This window comes from Castor canadensis, chromosome 2, assembly GCF_047511655.1.
Source record: "Castor canadensis chromosome 2, mCasCan1.hap1v2, whole genome shotgun sequence".
In the NCBI taxonomy this organism is placed as follows: domain Eukaryota; kingdom Metazoa; phylum Chordata; class Mammalia; order Rodentia; family Castoridae; genus Castor; species Castor canadensis.
The window spans coordinates 132,861,536-132,884,209 of NC_133387.1; the positions used below are offsets into that span (position 1 = coordinate 132,861,536).

The 22,674-nt window shown below is 49.0% G+C and overlaps 1 protein-coding gene across 4 annotated transcripts in view; it reads right to left on the reverse strand.

Moving 5' to 3' along the window:
* Positions 1 to 22,674, reverse strand: part of Pla2g4e (phospholipase A2 group IVE) — a 61,879-nt gene that overhangs the window by 6,347 nt on the left and 32,858 nt on the right. For all 4 annotated transcript variants that reach the window (XM_074065734.1, XM_074065733.1, XM_074065736.1 and 1 more), the window contains 13 exons: positions 18,854 to 18,990; positions 16,689 to 16,820; positions 15,687 to 15,727; positions 12,303 to 12,345; positions 11,087 to 11,150; positions 10,102 to 10,262; positions 9,916 to 10,002; positions 9,308 to 9,345; positions 7,505 to 7,640; positions 6,897 to 7,033; positions 4,105 to 4,327; positions 1,399 to 1,513; positions 820 to 957 (listed from right to left, as the gene is read on the reverse strand). In XM_074065734.1, the coding sequence (XP_073921835.1) occupies positions 820 to 957; positions 1,399 to 1,513; positions 4,105 to 4,327; positions 6,897 to 7,033; positions 7,505 to 7,640; positions 9,308 to 9,345; positions 9,916 to 10,002; positions 10,102 to 10,262; positions 11,087 to 11,150; positions 12,303 to 12,345; positions 15,687 to 15,727; positions 16,689 to 16,820; positions 18,854 to 18,990 (1,452 nt within the window). The remainder of the gene's footprint in view (positions 1 to 819; positions 958 to 1,398; positions 1,514 to 4,104; positions 4,328 to 6,896; positions 7,034 to 7,504; positions 7,641 to 9,307; positions 9,346 to 9,915; positions 10,003 to 10,101; positions 10,263 to 11,086; positions 11,151 to 12,302; positions 12,346 to 15,686; positions 15,728 to 16,688; positions 16,821 to 18,853; positions 18,991 to 22,674) is intronic.

Genomic DNA, 22,674 nt, shown 5'->3' on the forward strand with positions numbered 1-22,674 from the left:
CATCCCTTACATCAGTTCATATAGCTAAAGTGTTTGGTATACAGAGCCTTGCGTAGGTAAGCATATATATTATTATATATTATTTTTAAAATGTAGTATTAATAATAGTACTGGTTACATTTCTCACATACATTGACCTATTGGGGTCCTCTACAAGGTAAGTTTTACTGTAAGCCCAATTTACAGGTGAGAAAACCAAGGTACAGAGAGATTAGATAATGTAGCCAACTTTACACAGCTAATAAATAAAGAACCAGAGTTCAAGTCTCTGTTTTGTTTTGTTTTTGCAGTACTGGGGTTTGAATTCAGAGCCTACCCCTTAAGCCACTCCACCAGCCCTTTTTTGTAATGGGTTTTTTTCAAGATAGGGTCTCGAGAACTACCTGCCCAGGCTGGCTTTGAACCGTGATCCTCCTGATCTCTGCCTCCTGAGTAGCCAGGATTACAGGCGTGAGCCACCAGTGCCTGCAAGTCTAAATGTTTTAACTACAGCTTTCAAAACCACATCCCCACCAACGTGAGTTCCATCTCAGCCTGAGATGCCTGGTCTGTTTCTGAGCCCATCCCTGGGAGACCAGGATGCTGAGAGAATCCCCTGTGAGCCTCAGTGACCCTCCTGGGACTAAATGGCTGCAGGAAGATTGGGGGAGTCCTGTCATCTGGAGGTAGGTTCCGGAGCCCGTCCTGGGCTAGGGATACTGGTACATATTCGGAAGGTCAAAGGCATGTTAGCTCAAGGGCGCAGCAAGGTAGTCCAGCAGCAGGACAAGATTCTCCTAATTCAATGGGTGCCCAGGGGAGTCCCCAGCCAGAACTCACCTAGCATGTAACACATCTGGGACTCAGGGAACCTCCTCATCAGCCGCCCCATGAAGAACTCAGAGCCAAAGAGCTCAGTGGGGACGAAGGCCCCGTACTTCTGCATGCCCACCTCGTAGGGGGAGAACTCGCACCACTCTGTGTGCAAAGCGACAGGGAGGTGTCATTCTCAGGCCAGGGAGCCACCCACACAGCCCCCTTCCGCCTCCCGGCCCTCCCTGGCTCCCCGGCCTGGGGGCGCTTCTCCCACTGGACATACGGGGGCGCCCGCGGCCGAGCAAAACAGCTTTGCAAGTTCTGGCTCATTTTGCAACTCCAAGCCATATAACTTGGACCAAAATGGACCTCGATGCAGGGTAGGTGTTCAGAGTCCTTCCCTCTAGGACTTCTTCCTTTTCTGATACTTATTTTTCCCGGTCCCATCAGATGCACCCTTGTAAGCTAAGGTACCCTTTTTTTTTTTTTTTTTTTTTTTTGCATGATGGAGGTTGGCAGTGTTGGGGTGAGGGGGCTGGAGGGGCTGGGTGTCTGTGCCTGCCAACGAGGGCCCCCACCTACATCACTAGCCACCAGTGTTACCTCTGAAATCCTGGTTGCTTACATCATCCTTGACATTGATGGTGAGGTAGATAGGCAGGGGGTTCTGACCCCGGCACAAGGCGGCACGTTGCTCAGACAGTTTGCATTCAAATTTCTGTGGGGAGACCAGCGGTTAAGGAGAAGCAGCCGACAAGCAGTCCCAGAAGGCAGTGCAGGATGAGAGCACGATCTGGACCCTTGTCCACCATTTCTGGCTCCAGGGGTCACCAGGCTGCTGTGTAGACTACAGTGACACCAGTTGTCAGCTCTTAAATGTACCCAGAAAATGTACCCCACCTCCTTGGGCTATCCACCAGCCCAGATAATAGATGGGTGGTACTGAGTCTTCAGTTTAGGGCTGTCCCTCAGGGTCCCAGGGATCTCCTTGAATCTCCAGGACTAGGGGATGATGAGGTACGGATGGGAGAGGTCACCACTGTCCATCCTCACCCCGTTGTCTTCTACCTCACAGGAACCTGAACAGCTCCAGGTTTTTTTGTTTTGTTTTACTTTGTTGATCAACTTGGTATGTTAGGGTTCCTCATAAAATTTGGGAGGCAAGAAAGATTTCTTTCATGTGTTTTTGTTAAACACATTAGTCCAGCACTAGATGGTGGTTTAAGTCCTCCAAAGTCACCAGAGCACTGTGTTGTATCATGAATGGCAAGCCCCGCAGAGCAGCCTGGGCCACAGGCCACCTCCCAGAGTGTCAGCCAGTGTAGGTGGTGCAGAAATGATGTCCTAGAGGCCCCGGCTCTGTCCCCAGGCCAAGCAGCTGCCTGCTAGGTGACCATCTCTGGTTACCCTGTGCAAAGGTTCTGGACCCTGTGTGGGGTGGCAGACATGTGTGGGCTAGTGACACTTGTGTCTCCTTTGAAGGAAAACAGGGTGCCTGTCACAACTGGGCCCACAGATCTGGGCATCACAGAGCTGACTGCCCTGGAAGTAGAGCCACAGACTCAAGAGTCCGGAGCTCTTTTCTTCTTGTCATCCCCAAGGGGGCTGCAGAGAAAAGAGCTCTCACCCAAGTAGAAGAGCGAGGACTCCCAGCAGCACCCTACCTAGCCTTGCTTCACTGGGGACCCCAGCTCTTCTCCATACTAACCCCTCAAAATGCCCAGTCTTCTCACCTAGAAAGCTCTGGTCTTTCCTCATTATCTCATGGGTTGCTAACAACTGTGAAAATATTAACTGCTGTTTACTGATGGACCTCCACGTAAGGAACAGTATGGAGCAGGACCAGAATTCCAACCCCATCCTACCTGAACCTGAAAGCCTGCGCTCTCAACCTCTGCCTGCCCTGCTTTATTACGAGGTCAGGTTATAGCAGGGGTTCCAAAGGGCAGGTGTGGTCTGAGTTGGAAGCTACATCTGATTCCCGTCTGAAAATCCAGGGACCAGTACAGTTCCTGGCGTGTAGGAGGTAACTAATTAACTTAGTTAAAAGAATGAACTTGCTGGTGTGGTGGCTCATGCCTATAATCCTAGCTACGCAGGAGGTGGAGATAAGGAGGATCACTGTTTGAGGCCAGTCTGGGCAAAAAGTTATTGAGACCCCATCTCAATAAACAAGGCAGATGTGGTGTGTGTCCCTGTCATTTTGGCTATCTGGGAGGCATAGGTGGGAGTCCAGGGCTGATCCTGGGCAAAAAGCATGAGACCCTCTCTGTAAAATAATGAAAGCAAAAACAGCTAGGGGATTGGTTCAAGTGATAGGAGGCCTGCCTAGCAAATGAGTTCAAACTCTGGTATGGCCAAAAAAAAAAAAAAAAAAGGAAACAAGTGACTTAAAGATGAGAGCCTAGTCATCATTGGTTGCTCAAATTGCCTAATTTCTGAGACGTGGGTACCTATTGAAAATAATTTGCTTTCCCTCCTCCTTTGGACAATTCTGATTCAAATTCAGAGCTCCCAGACCCCTTTGGGAGTGGGGCCAAGAGCTGTGGGCCTGGACAGAGGTTAATGGAGGTGCTGTTGCGTTCACCCTGATGTCCAGGATCACAACATCTCTTGGGGGTTCCCCACTCCACCATCCTGACACAGGCTGGTTCCCTTCTTGGATGCATACGGCTGGGACCACTGGCTCCCATTCAGTGCAGGGAGGAACGTCACTTGGTCCACCCCCTGCATCATGGTCATGAGAACCAGCCCTGCAGACTCCAACCGCTGAGAGTGTTACTGATGCAGAGCCCCAGCCACTCTGAAACCCATGGCTGAATTTGTGCAGAGTTCACACTTCCCGTGATGGAGGGCAGCTGGGGGGATGTAAGGTGCCGTGTACAGCCAACCCTGGCTAAAGTCCTCTCTGAGGGCCTTGTGAATTCTTCCTGGAGCACATGGTAGTCTATGATGCTCCCACGGATGTCTCTTCCTCTACAGGTCAGACCTGCAGCATGGCTGACAGCTTCCCAGCCTTGCCCTACTTTCTCCCCACTTTCTCCCACAGGTATCTTGGCCTGGCCTATGGAAGGTAGGCCGCCTCTATGCAGGGGTCACCCAACCTGCCCCAACACAAGGGTCACAGTCATCCTCCAAAGAGTATGAGGGAAGGTGGCCCCTTCATCTTCCTCCAGTGTGCATTCTGCAGCCCAAGGATGCATCTGCAGGTCTAACCTAACCTCTGTGGCCATGGAAGTCCAGACTCCTGAGAGAGAGAGAGGGAGAGAGAGAGAGAGAGAGAGAGAGAGAGAGACAGAGAGAGACTACCTCATCCCCCAGGCAGGACTCGATGAGCAGGCCCCAGAAGTCTGTGAGGGTGACCTTGTAGCCTTCTTGGCTGCGTTGCCGGAGTTCCTCTCGGAATTTGCAGAGCTGGTCTGGGAATAGGGCAGGCATCTTGTCTTTGACTGCGTGTCTCCGGGCCTCAAAGATGGCAGGTTCCAGGTTTTTGGAGGACCACTCAGGGTCACTGTACAAAGTAGCCATGGTCCTGGAGAGAGACAGGCATGGCTGATAGAGCCTACCCTGCCCTCATCTGACCAACCCTGGATCCAGGTAGGCAGGTCAGGGAGAGTCCCAAATCTGTCAGAAGAGGAGCCTGGAGGACAGAGGTGAGGCAGGGGCCTGGTGATGGGAGGTGGGGGTAATAATTATGACTCCTACTTACAGTTGCTACTCTCTTTCCAGTGTGTACTGGGTGCCAGATATAGCCTATTGGTTGAGATGAGGAGTCTAAGTTCGAAGCCAGGTTCTGCTACTCCCTTACTGTGTGATCTTAAGTGAGCTACTTAAACACTCCTTACCTCGGTTTTCCTATCTGTGGAGTGGGGAGAATTAGGATCATGGTACCCAACTCACAAAGCTCATAAGTTACCTAAAGTGTTGGAATAGCGGCTGGAATGAAGCAAGTGCTAGGCTAACACTGAATCCAGGCTGGGCTGATTCTAGATCGCGAGCAGTTTTTGCTTGGCCACGTCCATTCCCAAAGTTATGATACTGGCCAGGGATCTATGTCCCCTTCTTCTTAGCTTTGTGTGGGTCATGGGGACAGCATACTAAGAAGGCAGGCCACCTAGCCCGGGTCTAGCCTCCATCTACCTCCTGTTGGCCTGGATCAGCTTTTCTAGGTCAGGGCAATGAGGTCTCTCTTTATTCTGCACCCCAGGACTGTCTCCTTGCAGTGGAACTGGCCTAAGGTTGCACAATTATACAAGCAGAAGCCTTCTTCCTGGGGCTTGTTCCAGAACTGGTCAGGTTTCTTTGACAAAAATCACCCTAAGGTTTGCTCTGGTATGTTCGTACTTTCAAAAAGCTTCTAGGACAGGCTCACCGACTCATGCCTGTAATCCCAGCTACATGGGAGGGAGAGATCAGGAGGACTGAGGTTTGAGGGCAGCATGGTCAAAAAAGTTAGCAGGTCTCAACGGCGTATACCTGTAATACAAGCTACATGGGAAGCATGGGTAGGAAGACTGCAGCCCACGGCTGGCCCTATCAGAAAAATAACTAAAACAAAACAAAAAAGGCTGGGGATATGATTCAAGCAGAAGAGCTCCTGCCTAGCAAGCACAAGGGGCCTGAGTTCAAACCCCAGTACTGCCTGCCTCCCCCTCCAAAAGCTTCCAAAATCCATCCCCAGTGCTTCTCTTAAAAAGAATACTTCCCCCGGCCAGGGCACCCTCCAGCCTCCACCCCTCACTCTAGCTGGGCCTGAGGTTCTCCCTGTTTCCTGCCCCACAGTAGTTCAGGGGGACATAAGCGTCCCTCAACCTACCAGAAGCAAGTTATCTTTTCAGCCTACTTCCTGGGAACAGCCATTTAACACAGGACTGGGAACATGGGCCCTGGACTGAGGTCAACTTCCAGATCTACCATCCATTAGCTGCGTGGACCTGGGCAAATCATTTTGTTTCTCCAGCTGTAAAATAACCCTGTGCAGATCACGGTGACCTCCCTCACCTATGAGTTCCACATCTGCAGATCAAAACTATTGGTGGTGGGCTGGGGGAGAATTGTCTCTGTACTGAACCTACATAGCCTGCTTTTCTAGTCGTTATTCCCTAAATAAGACAGCATTACAACGATCTGCACAGCATTCACTCTGTATTAGGTATTGCAAGTAATCCAGAGATAATCGAAGTGGAGGGTATGTAGGTTATATGCAAACACCAGGGCATTTTGTAGAAGGGGTTTGAGTATCAGTAGATTTTAATTTCCTGGGGGCACCCCGCCCCTATCCCCTGAAACCAGTTCCCTTGGCTACTGAGAGAAAACATAGCAAAGAGGCAACACGGATAACTGTCATCCAAGCCTTCTATCCCATCCCAGCCTCTGACCGTGAGGTATAGTGACGGGAGCTCTTGGCTTTCCCAGGGCCAGCTCACATCCACGGGCTCCAATGAGGGCTGCTCAGAGCTCCCCCATGATAAATGGCACAGCAGGAGGTCTCCAGAGTCCCAGGACCCCAGTCCCTGACCCTCCTGTGGTCTCAGGTCTCCAACCATCCTGTAGTGGAGTCACATGCTGACTTTAGTGAGCCCCTTCCACTATAAAAAATATTAAAACCATGTTATGACTTTGTTGTAACTATATTAGTGGTGTGTATTAAAATATTTTCTTTAAACTAGAAGTTCATTTTTTTCCCTTGTGGTTTAAAAAAACCAAACAGACCCCTGACAGGACCGTGGGCCTTGGACACTGTGCCTCCTGTGAGGGAGCCGACCTCGCCTGGCTTCCTGTTGGGAGCCTTGTGCCCACTCCCTTTGTTCCCAACAGAGTAGGGAGGTGGGAGACCAACGGCAGGGCCCTGCCTGCTTCTCCTAGGCTATCTGAGGCAGCTTGGCAGAGCCAAGGCTGTGGGCAGGCATGGAGTCGGAGGTCTGCAGGTCCAGCAAGAGCACATGTCCCAAACCACCCAGCTGTGCGTGGTAGAGGTTTGCAGGCACCTCCAGTCACTTTTACTTGGGTTGAGAGGAAGCAGAATGTCACCAGAAACCCCAGGCCAAGCCCGTCTGCTGCTTGCACTGGGCTCTCCCAGGCAGTGGCTCCCAGATCCTTACCAGGTGGCCCCAGACAGGCCAGTGATGTAACTGGTACAGTTCAGGAGGTTCAGCCTCTGCAGCCCCAGCAGGTGGCCGTACATGGAGGTCATGGACCTTGCTCCGCCCCCGGTGGCCATGATGGCTATCAGTGGTACCTGGGACACAGAGGCAGACTGCTGGGGAGGACTCCACTGGCAAGGCCAGTTAGGAAAGGACTCAGAATGACAGCAGCTTAGAAAGAATGGTAGAGGAAGGAGAGATGGCTAGAGAGGAGGGAGGGAGGGGGGTGACAAGAAAATGGCCTTTCACAGAGCAGTGGGATACGTGGCAGGTCTAGAATCCAATGGAGGTGGTAGTAAAGGGCTCTGCTGCTCAGCACTCGGGAGGAACAGCTGGAGCCCTTCCTTCCCTCTGTCCTCTGCCCTTCCCTGCCCTGGGGAACACACAGGCAGGGCCCTCACCCTGACACTGGAACCTGAGAAGTTGGAGCAATCACAGAAGTGAGGTGGTCTTGGGGCTGCCCTGGGGCAGGGAAGAGCCGAGGTGGCTGGTAAGGACTGGGGTTGAAAGGACCAGCATGGCCCAGAGTGGCTCAGAGCCCAGGCCAGTGGCCCCATCTTACCCACCTCGTCCTCAGGCAGGTCCTCCTCCAGCTGTAGCACCTGCTTCAGCGCCTCGGCCACCACCAGCTTCCGCTTCTGCAGGAATTCCAGCTCTGCTGGGCACAGGCTGAAGCCTAGCCGCACGTCCAGCGTGTCGGGGCTGTGGAGAGAAGACCCTGGCTGAGCATGCCTGTAGTCTCCACCTTTGAGGGGCTGATGTGGTTCACAGGTCAGTTGGACCCAAGCTTGAAGCCCAGTTCTGCCGCACCATTTCCATGATCTTGGCCTCTGGAGTCTCATCTGTACAATGGGGCTTACCCCCCACCCCACCCCAGCACTGTCTCCAACACTTAATGAAATATTAAACACAGATACCCCAAGCCTTAGCTGGCATGCCGGAAGCTGGTACTTTACAAAAGACCACAGTTGGTACTTCCATTAGGGATTCTTTGAACCCTCTGCCTCCTCAGCAGGATCTGTAATGTTCAGAAAAGTTTCCCCAGGTGCCTCAATAGCCCAAAGCCAGATGTGGGTGACAAGAGGCCCTGAACAAGGCTCTACAGTAGGACCCTTTGGAGCTTCCTGTTCCTATGGAGCTGACCTTCTTACCAAGCATTCCTGCTCACAGAGTCATAACTTCCTGTGTGCTTGTGCATCTCACTGTATATCGTCCCCACAGATCTTCAAGGCAGGCCATGGCATGCTCAAGGCTCACCCTCTTTTTATCACATCCCTTTCCTGAGCAAGACCAGGCTCTTGGCCTAACATCCAACATCTTATCTGACCTGTCCTCAAGCTACGTGCTGGAAAGGCCCCACCAGGCTCTCAGGACCTGATTCCTGAGCCCTTGCCGTCACTGGAAGAATTCTTCCTTTGCCCACCTATATCCCTGCATCCTCTGAGCCCTGGCTCCTGGTGACAGGTCACCCTGACAGTGAGTATTCTGGTCTTCTTGAAGACAGGGCCTGGAAGTGTTCCCAGCACATCTCCTCATCTAGCACTGGCCCGCAGACACAGTTGCAAGGAAATAACTCTTTCTCTGGCCTCCACAAGGAATGAACAATAATCTAATAATCTGATAACAACAATGATAATGTTGCTTGATATTTTCTGACTCATTCACAGCTAGATTACTATACCACATCTGTACCATCTCCCTGGAACTGCACAGCAACCCAGTTTACAGATGAGGAACACTGTGATTTAGAGACATTAAATAACTTGTCCGAGGACAAATATCTAATCAAACTATAAGTAGATATTATAGTCACTCTATTTTTGGCACCCTATTTTTGCTAGGACAACTGGATAGTTATGTGCAAAAGAATAATGTTGGATCGTTACAGCATACTATAAACAAAACTAACTAAAAAAATCCATCATCATTCTAAATGTGAGATCTAAAACTATAAAACACATGGGAGTAAATACTCATGAGCTGAATTAGGCAGTGACTTCTCAGATAATGATACCAAAAACACAAGTGACTGAAGAGAAAATGACTTCATCCTAAAAATATGTAGAAAATGAAAAGACAACCCATGGATAGGTGCAAATATTTGCAACTCACGTAACTGATGAGACTTGTATCCACAATATACAAAGAACTTTTACAACTTAATAATAACAAGATGACCCACGTAAAACATGGGCAAAGAATTTGACTAGAAGATATCTTCTAAAGAGGACATGTAAATGGCCAGATAAGCCCGGGAAAGATGCTAACATCATTGCCATGAGGAAATGCCAATCAAAGCCACGATGAGACACCACTTCTCACCTACCTGGGTGAACAAGTTAGAGGAATGGACAGAAAGGGTACTTTACCAGGGGGCAGACTTCACGTATAATTCACAATCCTCGCCCTGAGGAGCAAAAGATGAAATGCTTGTCAGGGATGAGAACCAGAGCCACGGGATCCCAACCAAAGAGGTGGTCCACCCCCGACTTGACTTAGCACACACACATGCTCACACGTGTAGAATATATGCACATATGCACTCTCACACATATACACATGTGTGCACATATGTGCATACATACATTGCTCTCCCATATGTAGGCACACCGCGTTCACACACATACGTGCATGCACGCAATTGTCTCTCATGCACACACATGTGCACATACATACACATGTGCATGTACACATGCACCATACCATCACACATGTGCACACACGTGTGTATACAAAAATGCTTTCACACAAGTGCACACATGCTCCCACTTCCCTCTTCTAGACATAACCCTTCCCACCATGTTCACTCCTCCTCCACACACTGCCTCCCACTGCCTCCTGCCCACGGCCTATCTGTCCTGCCTGAGAGGGACTCCGTGTGTCACTTTCCCCATGCACCCCGGGCTCTCCCTCTCTTCCTGCCACAGGAGCTCCAGGCTAAGCTTCTCCAGGTTCCTGCCTTTTCCCGGGTTCTCACCGCAGGCAGGGTCAGCCCCTGTCCATCAGAGAGGCAATCGAGGGGCTGGCAGACAGGGCTGTCATTGTGTGTGCCACAGCAGCAAAACTGGAAGGATGGGTGGGCTCTGTGAGGGGTGAGGGGCTCTCTGGCAGCCCTCGGCCCCAGCCCCCTCCCCCCTGCTCCCACACTGTGGCCGCATAGTACCCCACAGTTCCAGTGACTCTTGGGCACTGCCATGTGCAACTGGGGCCGGAAGTACTTGGGGTAGTGGAAGCAGGCAGGGTTAGGGCAGCAGCTCTCTGAGCAGGGTGAGATGCGCTGGGTGTTCTCAAAGGATTCTGTCACTGTCACCAAGAGGTCTTTCACTGGAAGAGAGGATAAGAGGTGAGACCCCCAGGAAGAATCTCATTCCCCACTTGGCCCAGCAGAAAGCCTACGTGGAGGTCCCAGAAGGGGCCCATAATCAGAAGGCACAATGCCCCAGCCTCAGTGTCTCTGTGGGGCAGGGCCCCCAGATTTTGCATTTTAGCAAGGCTCATGAGTGATGCTGACAGATGTGGTCACCAGAAAGTCCTATAAGATGCAGAGAGAGTCATCAGACTCATCCTCTCTGTTCTTCTTTGCCAGAAGAAGCCCAGAGTCACCTGCTCACTGCAGAGAAAGCAGGCCCTCGGCACATGGCCATTTTGCTGGCAGAGTTCTCTTCTTCCTTCCCTCCCTGCTCATGTCTGTGGGACCATGCCCTTCCCCCTGGGACAAGCTGTTAGTCCAGCATGAGTGGGATAGGGTGGGTGGAGAGTGGTATTTGTGGACCTCCTTGGTCCTGTCTAGCTATAAAATGCCAGGATTCTGTGGACTGTGGGCTGGCTGGAGGAAGGGTGTAGCTGGAGGGGCCCTAAGGGCTGTTGGTGCCTACCTGCCCCATGTGCTGCCTCTGTCCCAGACCTAGGCACAGAGGGCAGCCCTCTGACCAGGCCCAGGACACTAGGTAGGCCTGGGGACTCCTAGGGCCTGGAAGAACATACCCTACATAGAGCAGGCTGGGGAAGGTGGGGACAAGGATTCACAACGCCCAAGTGTACAATGATGCTGAGGAGTTTCTGTTTTGCTTTCTTGCAGACCAGGCTAAGTTGACCTTGATAGGGTTTGGAATTTGCCCTCCCTCCGCCCTGGGGAAGGAAGCACTCACTTTTCTTACTCTTCCTCTGCCTGGTGAATTCTGCATGAACCTCTAGGCAGGAGACTTGTCGAGACTGTAACAAAGCAAGGAGGTCACCAGGACTCTGAGCACAAGCCACCTCCTCGTTCTTCCAGGACAAAGGGAGTAGTCAGAGGGGACAGATTCAGAGTTGGTTGACCCTGGGCTGACACTGGGAATGCTGGGTGCACTGCCAACATTCCAGAATCCAAACAAGGCATGCCAGCTCACTCAGATAGGAGATACTTGAAAATGAAGCCTCTCGTAAACTCCAGGGCCCACGTCATGGTTTACTGGGGTCGTGTTAACAGGGATGTCAAACTCTGACCTGAGGTAGGGTCAACTCTGCGCTTTGCTCGTGAGAAGGAGTGAAATCGCCTTGGCAAGAAGCAGAGTTAGGCCAAGTGCTTCAGCCACAGCCTTCAGAGGACTCTGCCTTTTCAGAGAGCCTGGGGCACTGGAGACATCTAACTAAAACACTTATACCAACGGCTGAATTATGAAATAATTTTTCTGGGCAACACTGGGTTTTGAACTCAGGGCCTTGCACCTGCTAGGCAGGTTCTCTACCTCTTGAGCCACACCCCCAGCCCTTTGTGCTTTCGTTATTTTTCAGCTAGGGTCTTATATTTTTCCTCAGGGCCAGCCTGGAACATGAGACTCCTATTTGTTTATTAGTAGCTGGAATGACAGGTGTGTACCACCACGCCCAGCTTATTAGCTAAGATGGGGTCTCACTAACTTTTCACCCAGTCTGGCCTTAAACTTCAGTCCTCCCAATCTCTAACTCCCAAGTAGCAGGGATTACAGGTTTGAGCTACCATGCCTGGACCCAAATTATGAAATAATTTGAATATTGAAATTGTTCTCATAGAGGTGTTGGGATTTAGGGGACAGGACTAAGTCTTGTGGGGAGACAAGGCTGCCTGTAGTAGGTTCTTTTATTACTGGGGAAATCCCCAAGAGGAGGGGTCATCTTTTGGGAATGTGGGGTGCTAGCCAGGGTAATGCCCTAGCTTCCTCCTCCTTAGGTGCAGGAGCCCAGTCTGCTGTCCCCACCCTCCCTGCACCCCATTTGGTGGGCTGGTTAGTCTGACTCTCCCTGGGCTCAGGATGGACAAGGCCCTAAGCTGGACCTAGTGACCGCTACACTCCAAGAACAGTCAGATGTGACCTCTGGAGCTATGGCAACCCAGAAGATAATTACCACCAGCACGCCATTGGTGACGAGGGTCTCAGGTGGGGAGGGACTGAAAAGGAAAAGGAGAACCCCGGTCAGTTACATCATCCTTGACTGACTTCTCATGAAAGTGACAAAGAAAACAGATAGGGCCAAGCATAATATGGAGCCTCCTGGGTTCTCGTGAAAAAACCCACTTAACACCAGAGAAAAAAGAACAAAAAAATAAAATATCTTCAGGGGAAACCATAGTCTTGTAGGTTGTCAACAAGGAAAATGCATATATTTTAAATAGAGTGTCCAGTCATCAATAGCTATAGCAAGGTAGCAGGATATAAAATCAACATAGAAAAATCATTAGCATTTCTATACACTAACAATGAGCAAACGGAAAAAGAATGTATGAAAACAATTCCATTTACAATAGCCTCAAACAAAATCAAATACCTAGGTGTAAACCTAACAAAAGATGTGAAAGACCTCTACAAGGAAAACTATACACTTCTGAAGAAAGAGATTGAGGAAGACTATAGAAAGTGGAGAGATTTCCCATGCTCATGGATTGGTAGAATCAACATAGTAAAAATGTCGATACTCCCCAAAGTAATCTACATGTTTAATGCAATTCCCATCAAAATTCCAATGACATTCATTAAAGAGATTGAAAAATCTACTGTGAAATTTATATGGAAACACAAGAGGCCACGAATAGCCAAGGCAATACTCAGTCAAAAGAACAATGCAGGAAGTATCACAATACCTGACTTCAAACTATATTACAAAGCAATAACAATAAAAACAACATGGTACTGGCACAAAAACAGACATGAAGACTGGTGGAACAGAATAGAGGATCCAGATATGAAGCCACACAACTATAAGCAACTTATCTTTGACAAAGGAGCTAAAAATATACGATGGAGAAATAGCAGCCTCTTCAACAAAAACTGCTGGGAAAACTGGTTAGCAGTCTGCAAAAAACTGAAACTAGATCCATGTATATCACCCTATACCAAGATTAACTCAAAATGGATCAAGGATCTTAATATCAGACCCCAAACTCTTAAGTTGATACAAGAAAGAGTAGGAAATACTCTGGAGTTAGTAGGTATAGGTAAGAACTTTCTCAATGAAACCCCAGCAGCACAGCAACTAAGAGATAGCATAGATAAATGGGACCTCATAAAACTAAAAAGCTTCTGTTCATCAAAAGAAATGGTCTCTAAACTGAAGAGAACACCCACAGAGTGGGAGAAAATATTTGCCAACTATACATCAGACAAAGGACTGATAACCAGAATATACAGGGAACTTAAAAAACTAAATTCTCCCAAAACTAATGAACCAATAAAGAAATGGGCAAGTGAACTAAACAGAACTTTCTCAAAAGAAGAAATTCAAATGGCCAGAAAACACATGAAAAAATGCTCACCATCTCTAGCAATAAAGGAAATGCAAATTAAAACCACGCTAAGATTCCACCTCACCCCTGTTAGAATAGCCATCATCAGCAACACCACCAACAACAGGTGTTGGCGAGGATGCGGGGAAAAAGGAACCCTCTTACACTGTTGGTGGGAATGTAGACTAGTACAACCACTCTGGAAAAAAATATGGAGGCTACTTAAAAAGCTGGACATCGATCTACCATTTGATCCAGCAATACCACTCTTGGGGATATACCCAAAAGACTGTTACTCCAGAGGCACCTGCACATCCATGTTTATTGCGGCACTATTCACAATAGCCAAGTTATGGAAACAGCCAAGATGCCCCAGCACTGATGAATGGATTAAGAAAATGTGGTATCTATACACAATGGAATTTTATGCAGCCATGAAGAAGAACGAAATGTTATCATTCGCTGGTAAATGGATGGAATTGGAGAACATCATTCTGAGTGAGGTTAGCCTGGCCCAAAAGACCAAAAATCGTATGTTCTCCCTCATATGTGGACATTAGATCAAGGGCAAACACAACAATGGGATTGGACTTTGAGCACATGATAAAAGCGAGAGCACACAAGGGAGGGGTGAGGATAGGTAAGACACCTAAAAAACTAGCTAGCATTTGTTGCCCTTAATGCAGAGAAACTAAAGCAGATACCTTAAAGCAACTGAGGCCAATAGGAAAAGGGGAACATGTACTAGAGAAAAGGTGAGATCAAAAAGAATTAACCTAGAAGGTAACACCCACGCACAGGAAATCAATGTGAGTCAATGCCCTGTATAGCTATCCTTATCTCAACCAGCAAAAACCCTTGTTCCTTCCTATTATTGTTTATACTCTCTCTACAACAAAATTAGAAATAAGGGCAAAATAGTTTCTCCTGGGTATTGGGGGGGGAGAGGGAGGGGGCGGAGTGGGCGGTAAGGGAGGGGGTGGGGGCAGGGGGGAGAAATGAACCAAGCCTTGTATGCACATATGAATAATAAAAGAAAAATGAAAAAAAAATAGAGTGTCCAAGAAAAACTAGATTTATAGATTAGAAAGAATAGAAGTTCTTTTTTTTTTTTTTTTTTTTTTTTTTGGTGGCACTGGGGTTTGAACTCAGTGCCTTGAGCGAGCTTTACCACTTGAGTCATTCTGCCAGCCTTTTACTTTGTGCTGGGTATTTTTGAGATAGGGTCTCATAGACTTTTGCACAGGCTGACTTCAAATTGCGATCTTCCTGATCTCTGCCTCCTGAGTAGCTAGGATTACAGGCGCGAGCCACCAGCGCGCAGCAGAAGTTCCATTTTTTAAAAAGACTAATTGTTCTTTTTGTTCAACATGATGTGACTACATGGTTTCATGAGGATTAATAGGTTCAAGACAGGGCTGTAGCCCACCAGCCAGAGCAGACGTAAACACTTTTGGTAGCAAAGAAAGATTCTGTGGTTTATCTAATAATATGCATTTCACAGACAGTTGGGACCCAGTCAGAAAGGGGCTTGGTGGATGGCAAATGTCCTTGTGTTATGAAGTTGGAAAAATGCAAATCTTTAAAGACACAATTAGCCTAAGAGAGTCCACAGCCTTGCTCACCAAAATTAAGCCCAAGACAACTGTCTTCAGATTCATCTGGGGTTCGAACTCAGGGTCTCATGCTTGCTGGGCAGGCGTTCTTACTGCTTGAATCTCTCCACCAGACCCAGGTCCGCTCTATCAATTTCGACTCAGTTCATTTTGCAATGCACTTTCTAATCCAGTCAAAGAATCCTATCCCCAATAACTGTCAAACCAAGAACTGGAGAAGAGAGCCTAGACTTTCTGCCATCACAAATTCCCAAGGGATTTCACGCGTGCTGACCAGATCAGGGTGAGTGCCAGGATGGAGATGGAAGAGGGGAGGATGCCAAAAGGGCGGAGCCAGCTCTGAGGGTCAGGACCTCGGCCTACCCTCTGCAGGTGGGGCTGGGACCTACTCACCTCTCCGTCAGCAGGAACTCCACTTCCAGTTCTTCTATGCCCTGGCAGAGGAGGAAGAGAAGGTGGCTAGGAGCCCTGCCTGCACATCTCGGCTGCCTCTGCAGACGGGACTTGTGCTCCTCATGCTCAGCCCTGCTGCCATGGAGTGGGGGCTCTTGCCCGCTCTACCTCTTCTGTCCCCAAGTGTCTGGCATAAGGAACAACACTGACAACACGGGGAAGTCGAGGTATGGAGTTGACCCCTGCCCCAGCATGGACGTTCCTTTGCTCTGGAATGTTCCCTTTGTATCTGTACCCATGGCTCCTCACCACTCTCTTGCCTACCCGTGGGGCTCAGGGCTTAGGCAAAGGGGTGCTGAGCTAGCACGTGTGGAAATCCAACTCCGCCAGTGAGGGCCCCTTGCCTCAGCTGGTCCTTCATGCCTCTTGTGTAACTTGAGGCAAGTCATGGCCTCACTGGGCCTCAGTTTCTCCACTAGAATGTACTTGAGGTGAGGGCAGAGATGCTTGTTCCCTGATGTGTGTCCCATGCTGGAACAGTGCCCAGTTCACAGCAGGCACTCAGATATTTGTTAAATGATTTAATCAAGAACATTCTCTCCAGCTTGACCTTCTCTGACTTACACAGATTTGGCCTCCTTCACCCTCATCTGTCCTCTGTGCATCCCAGAAACAGGACTTTGAGGCAAGGAAAAGGGAGACGGGACCTAACACATCTTCATTTTGTACCACAAACACTGACTGCTTGGTGCTTTAATTACGTTTTCTCATTTAAAGCGCATGGCAATCCTTTGTGGTAGGTATTATTATCACCATGGCATATGGATGAATAAATAGAAACTCAGGGACTTAGGGAATTTTCCCCCTCAGAGAACACAGCTAGAAAACGATAGTGGTAGGATTTAAACCCAACTTGGCTGTGTGCATGGAGAAGAGTGGCATCAGGAATAAATGGCTGTCCTCAGGAAGCAGGGGGCTGAGGGCCTGGGCCTCGGTACCCACCTCTGGATTGAGTGGGAACTTCACATGGGTTTTCTTCCTGAAGCAGAGCTTGGCGAGGTCATAGAGAACTGTCAAGAGATGGTCATCTGGTGTCACTATGTCTTCATCACAGACACTCAGCTCCAGCACATTCTGGGAGAAAGAGAGGATGCAAGTCCAGCTACCACGGTGGCACTGACCCGCTTCCAGGACAAGGGGCCTAGTCTCAGTCCTAGCAGGGAGGTAGGTCTGAAGGACAGGGGATACAGAGAAGTTCCTGCTCAGGCACAGAGACATTTGTAGGGAAATGATTTAAGGGGGAAAGCATCCGGGGCTTCTTTCCAACTCTCTGAAAACTCACTGCCCCTCTGATCTGACCAGTGGAGAACTCGGCCCTGTTACAAGCTTGTGTTGCCTGGGAAGTGCAGAGAGCTTTCATTTCACCTGGGGGGAAGGGCAGAAAGAGCAGAGCAAGCAAGACCCTTGCCAAGATAGAAAATGCATCCAGAACTGGGCCCTGGGTGTTGAGGACAGCCTCTTTGGTGCTAGAAAAGCCACACTGGGAAAACTAACATTTTAACTCTCCAGAGAAGTCATAGGGCAGAGGTTATAGAGATTCTGATGATTGGTGGAGTTAGAATAAGGTTGTGAAATCCATTCCTTGGCTCATCAGCCTCTAATAAGATTTTGTGGGTAGTCTCAAAGTAGCACATGAAGAGGCAAGAAGCTTCCCCAGCAAGTGGCTGGACTCCTTGGCCTCAGGTGGCCTCTTATCCCAAGGATGCAGGGTTACGTGGTTAGAGGATAGGTTTGCCTTCTGGGATCCTACCTAGTGGACCTAACTGTGGTTCTTGGGGTTCTCAGCTAGATGAGATCCATCAACCTCGTTACTGTTAGAATCCTAACATGTCCCAGAACCAACCCAGAAACCCCATAAGCCTTAGGGTAAAGGAAGCCCAAATTCTGTGAGCCCACATGGAAATCCTCCTCCCTCACCAAACTCATACATATGATTTTTAAAAAAGCATTTTAAAAGTAAACTAGCTTGGAGGCTGGGTTTGGGGGCTCAAACCTGTAATCCTAGCTACTCAGGAGGCAGAGATGAGGAGGATTACAATTCCAGGCCAGCCCAGGCAATATCTGCAAGACCTCACCTTAACCAATGGCTGGGTGCAATGGCACACACTTGTCATCCCAGCTACTAGGAGGTACAAACAGGAGGACTGCGGTCTGGACACAAAGTGAGACTATATGAAGAAATACCTAAAGCACAAAGGGCAGTGGGAGTGGCACAAGTGGTAGAGCACCTACCGAGCAAGTGCAAGGCTATGAGTTCAACACCTAGTGCCAATAAAATAATAAACTAGCTTGGTGTAGTGGCACGTGCCTATAATCAGAGCACTCAGGAGGCTTAGGTAGGAGGATTGTGAGTTTGAGACCAGCCTGGGCTACAGAGTGAGTTAAAAGCCAGCCTGGGATATATAAGAAGATTCTGCCTCAACAAAACAAAATAATAACATTAATAATGATAAAGACCTTTTTGAAAACATAAAAGGACTGTCCATGAACTAGAAAACATCACTAAGAAATGGAAGTAGTGATCTGGAATTGTCACAGCTCAAGTGTCTCAAGACTGGAATTGATGCCTCCATAACCCAGGCCAAGTTTGCCTTAAGGGCTCTCTTGCAGCTGTCACAACTGTGGGAGCATCCCACAGTAAATATGAACTTGACTCAGACCCATAGTATATCTGAAGAAGACCAAGCCCATGAAACAATAACTCAACAAATGAAAGAACACACCCCCAAAGAAACAGATATAATAAAGCAACCAGAAAAGGATTTAAGAAAGAGAAAACAATCTGGCTGGAACTAGATTGGCCTAGTTAGTAGACTGCCTCATCTCTTCTTCTGCTTGGAGCATGCTCTGGAAGATGCTAGAAACACAATCTGTTCTGGAGCAAGAGACATCCAGTACCAGGAACAACTAGAGAGAATGACCAAGGTGTCGCTCAGAGAGGGACACACATGAGATAGGCAGGAGGAAGTAGTGTGTGAATGGGAAGAGAGGTTGTAGGACGAGAAGTAGGTAGAAATGAAAACAACAGGACAAGAAGGACACAAGGGCAAAGAGAAGGCAATGGGTCAGAGAGGAGCCCAAAGGCGACAGGTTCCTCCAGGTCTCACCTTCACTTGAGTCTGGATCTGGAAGCTGAAGCTTTCGTTCCACTCTGGGTTTGGGCAGTTGGAGATGGTTCTAGTCCTCAGCTTCTCCTGAGAGGCAGTGGGCAGCCAGAGGCTCACAAAGCAGTCCGTCTGGCTCACTGTTCAAGGAAGACAAGGGTAGAAGAGAAGGAAGTGAAACTAACCCGGATTTAAAGAGGAGAGAGCATGGAGTCAAAGGGAACCTCAGATCAGCCTCTTCCTGAGCAAGGCCTCCTCTCAGGTGCAGGTCCTCTCCTGACACAGGGCTCTACCTCCAAGACACCTTGGTCCTAGAACCCTGAGAGGGTCACAAACTGGAAGATATAGGTTTGATGACAGGGGTTGGGGAGAGTAATGTCACAGTGACCATTCTCATGGACACAGGTGACCTGAGGCAGAAGCACCCCATTCTCTGAGCAAACACCTATTGGTTTGGGACAAGGTATGGCTATACAGTTCTCCCTCTGTCAGGGAAAGATCTCAAAGACCTGCCCCAGGGGTCCAGTTTACTTCTTGCCTTAGCCCAAGGGGAACCAAGAGTATACCTACGTATACTCTTCCTCTGAACTGAGGAGAAGTGAGAATGAGGAGGGAACACAGTCTGCTGGTAGTGGGCCAAGAAGGGAGCTCTGGTGGGAAGTGGCTTGGACCTAGGAGCAGACACCACCCTCTCATATGGCTTAATGCCTCAATGGCACCCAGCCAGTTCTCTGTACTTATCTCAGTCTCCCAGCATAAGGTGTATGACCCAAGAAACTCTCTAATTTGTGGCCATGTATTTTTTTTTTAATTTTAAGTAAACAATTCAAGTGTGATGATGCTCAGTATGTCCCAGAGAAGGGACAAAAGCCCATCAGGCCTTTCCAAGATGGACGAAGGCCTCCTAAGACCTCTGGTTGGAGCAGGAGAGGGATAGGGCAAAGAATAGCAGCCAACCCAGCTCCCATCCTCCAATCTACCAGGGAGGAGGAAGGAGGGTACACCAGATATACAGAATTTGGTGAAAGTCAATACAGTGTCCAGTGTCGGAAGTCCTCTAGATAGTTAAAGCTGGGTTGGGTAGGAGCTCCACACTGGAGGACTAATCCAAACCAGTTCATAATTATTATTAATGATTGCTGATAAGAATGGAACCACCAAGAGCTTTGTCAGTGCCAGTAGCCACGTTTTGCATCACGCCCATTCCTGGCTTCTGATTTCACTCCTGATGTCTGCCTAACCAGCTCATTATTCACAAGTAAGAATTAATTGCCCTCTTTCCAGTGAATAAAGGTGAGATAGCTGGCATGGTGGTTCCCACCTATAATCCCAGCACTTGGGAGGTTCCAGGCCAGCCTAGACTACATAGTGAGACCTTGTTTCAAAAAACGAAACAAAGCAAAAGGTGAGATGACACTGTCCTTTTGATGTCATAATAATCATTTAATCCAGGCAGAAAGAATGACCAAACTCTGACAGACAGAATCAAGAAAATGATGACCTCATCATCCCCACCCTCTCTGTGTCCAACCTGTTCTCTCACCATCGACTCTTCTGGAAACCTTCCTGAGTGCTCAAGTCTGGGCCAGGTGTCCACTGGCCCTGAGCCCCTGTTCCTGTCCTGGCAGCATGCCACACTGTACTAAGAAAGCAGTCTGTCACTATCACAGTGCAAGTATCTCAAGAGCTGGGAGGTTGTGGGTCTCTGGCCCTTGAAACAAAGTCGACACTTACTCTTTTAAATAAATGAATGAATGACAAAAAGTCAACTTCCTGCTGTAGAGCTGGATCAACAGCCAGGAAATTCTGGGCTGAGTCACTACAGATCCAGGTAAGCAAGTCAGTGCACCACATTGCTCTGGGAACAGGGAGACTTACCAGGGGCCTGCAAAGCCCTCTTGGAGTCCTCCCTTGACTTTTTCTGGACACTAGCCCTTCCTTCTGAGTTTGGGACACTCCCTTCATGTCTGCCTCCTGTCTGGTAGGAGTCTACAGGCAGGGACCAACTCTACACTTACTACTCTACAGCCTCTTAGCATGCATGGCATGGAGGATCCTGTGGAGTCTTTGTCCCTCTAAGATTGCATCCTTATCACCAGTCCATGTTTCAAATTCTCCCATTAAACCCACTCAATAACATCTCAGTATTTCGGCCTAAGGTTTAAATCTCGAGTTAAGATAAAAACACTTAGAAGAGACGAAGTTGACCACACACTCACTCCCCAGATGTTAATTTGTTTTACATTTCTTTTGCAAAATCTCCCCCACCCTCAAACACACCAAAGACCAGGAATAAGGAAAAGGGAATCCTGGGGAGGGCAATACTGGGAAGAGGATGATGGAGGAAGATGAGCCAGGATGACAATCTGGGGGAGGCAACATTCACTAGAGAGTGACTGTCATGTTAATAAGGCAATGTTGACCCAGACTGAGCTGTCAGGAACTCCAGGGGATTTCCCAGCAAAGACAGGTTCTAATCCTTGTTCCTTGTGGAGTGACAGAGCACTTGGTCATATGACGTGTACCTTTTCTGCATTGTGGGTGACAGACATGACTCAACTGTCTTCATATATGTTCAGAACATCGTCTCCCCAGTGCTCCCACAGACACCTACCTGATACCCCTTGGGTGCTGGCTTGGATTTTAGTTTTCTTTCCCAAGAAGAATAGAAACTTCTGATGACTGGGATGTTTCTGGACTGTCTACCAGTCCTAGCCCCGAGCTGGACCCAAGTGCTCTTTTAGCTCTTGGTGAACTCTCTGCTGTTAGCCTCTTCAAAATCTTGGGGAACAAAGGTATGGGCTAGAGGCCTAAACCAGAGAGCCATTTCTTTTGATTCAAGCTAGAAGGTGACTTCAAGCAGGAGTGTCCCAGGATCTGAAAAGCATTGCAATAAGTCTCCAACATAACCCAGGGGAAGACAGAGACATGGCTGAGCCCATGACAATCATGGAGTCCAAACCTGATGTGACCAGGGCCTGGACCCTCAGATGCCAAATACACCTTCCTTAGGGGGAATGAGGAATGTGCAAACAATAAGGAGGTTCCCAAAGAGGATACCCCAACGCAGCCTGCATGCCAGAGGGGTATGTGGTGATGGGGAAGATGAGGTTGAAAAAGCCAGACTACTGCCTGTGCTGCCAGCTGCCAGATGCTGGGGACAAATGTGTCAGGGAGAAGGCGGAAGAACCCTGAACAATGAGAGCTCTAGAACACAGGTGCAGGCATGCAGAGAGAGTATACAGTCAGGGTGACTCGAGGAGTTGGGGCAGACACACCTCAGGAAGAGCTGGAGGAAGGCATTTGGGAGCTGGGGCTGTCCCTGAGGGGAGGGACAACCTCTGCCCAAGAGGGAGTGAGGTGAGTGAGGTAAGTACCCACCACAGCATGGACAGGAAAGGCAAGGAGGCTGTAGCCCTGGCCCAGGGGATCCTTTCTGGCTCCTCAAATCACTCACTTATTGAGCCTGAGAAAGCCCCCAAGAAGCCCACAGAAAGATCCCTGCCAGCTGCTTGGCAGGCACAGGCCCCAGCTTGACACTTGCTGGGACGGCTCCTGTTGGCATGGGCCCTGGACACCTCACCCTCCAGAGGCTCTATCTGCATCCTGCTTGTTCCCTTTGCTGTCTCTGAGGCTTGAAGGGCTTTCCCTCCTCCACCCTCTACACTCACCCCTATATCACAAGTTCCCAGCCTCTCCCATGGGTGCTCCAAAGGATCTGCTCTCGGGAAGTCACACAATGCCTTCCTCAGGAACTCAGTCACCCAGTCACTTGGAGACCATCAGATCTCTCATCTGCCTAACTTCCAGGCTGTCCACCAACT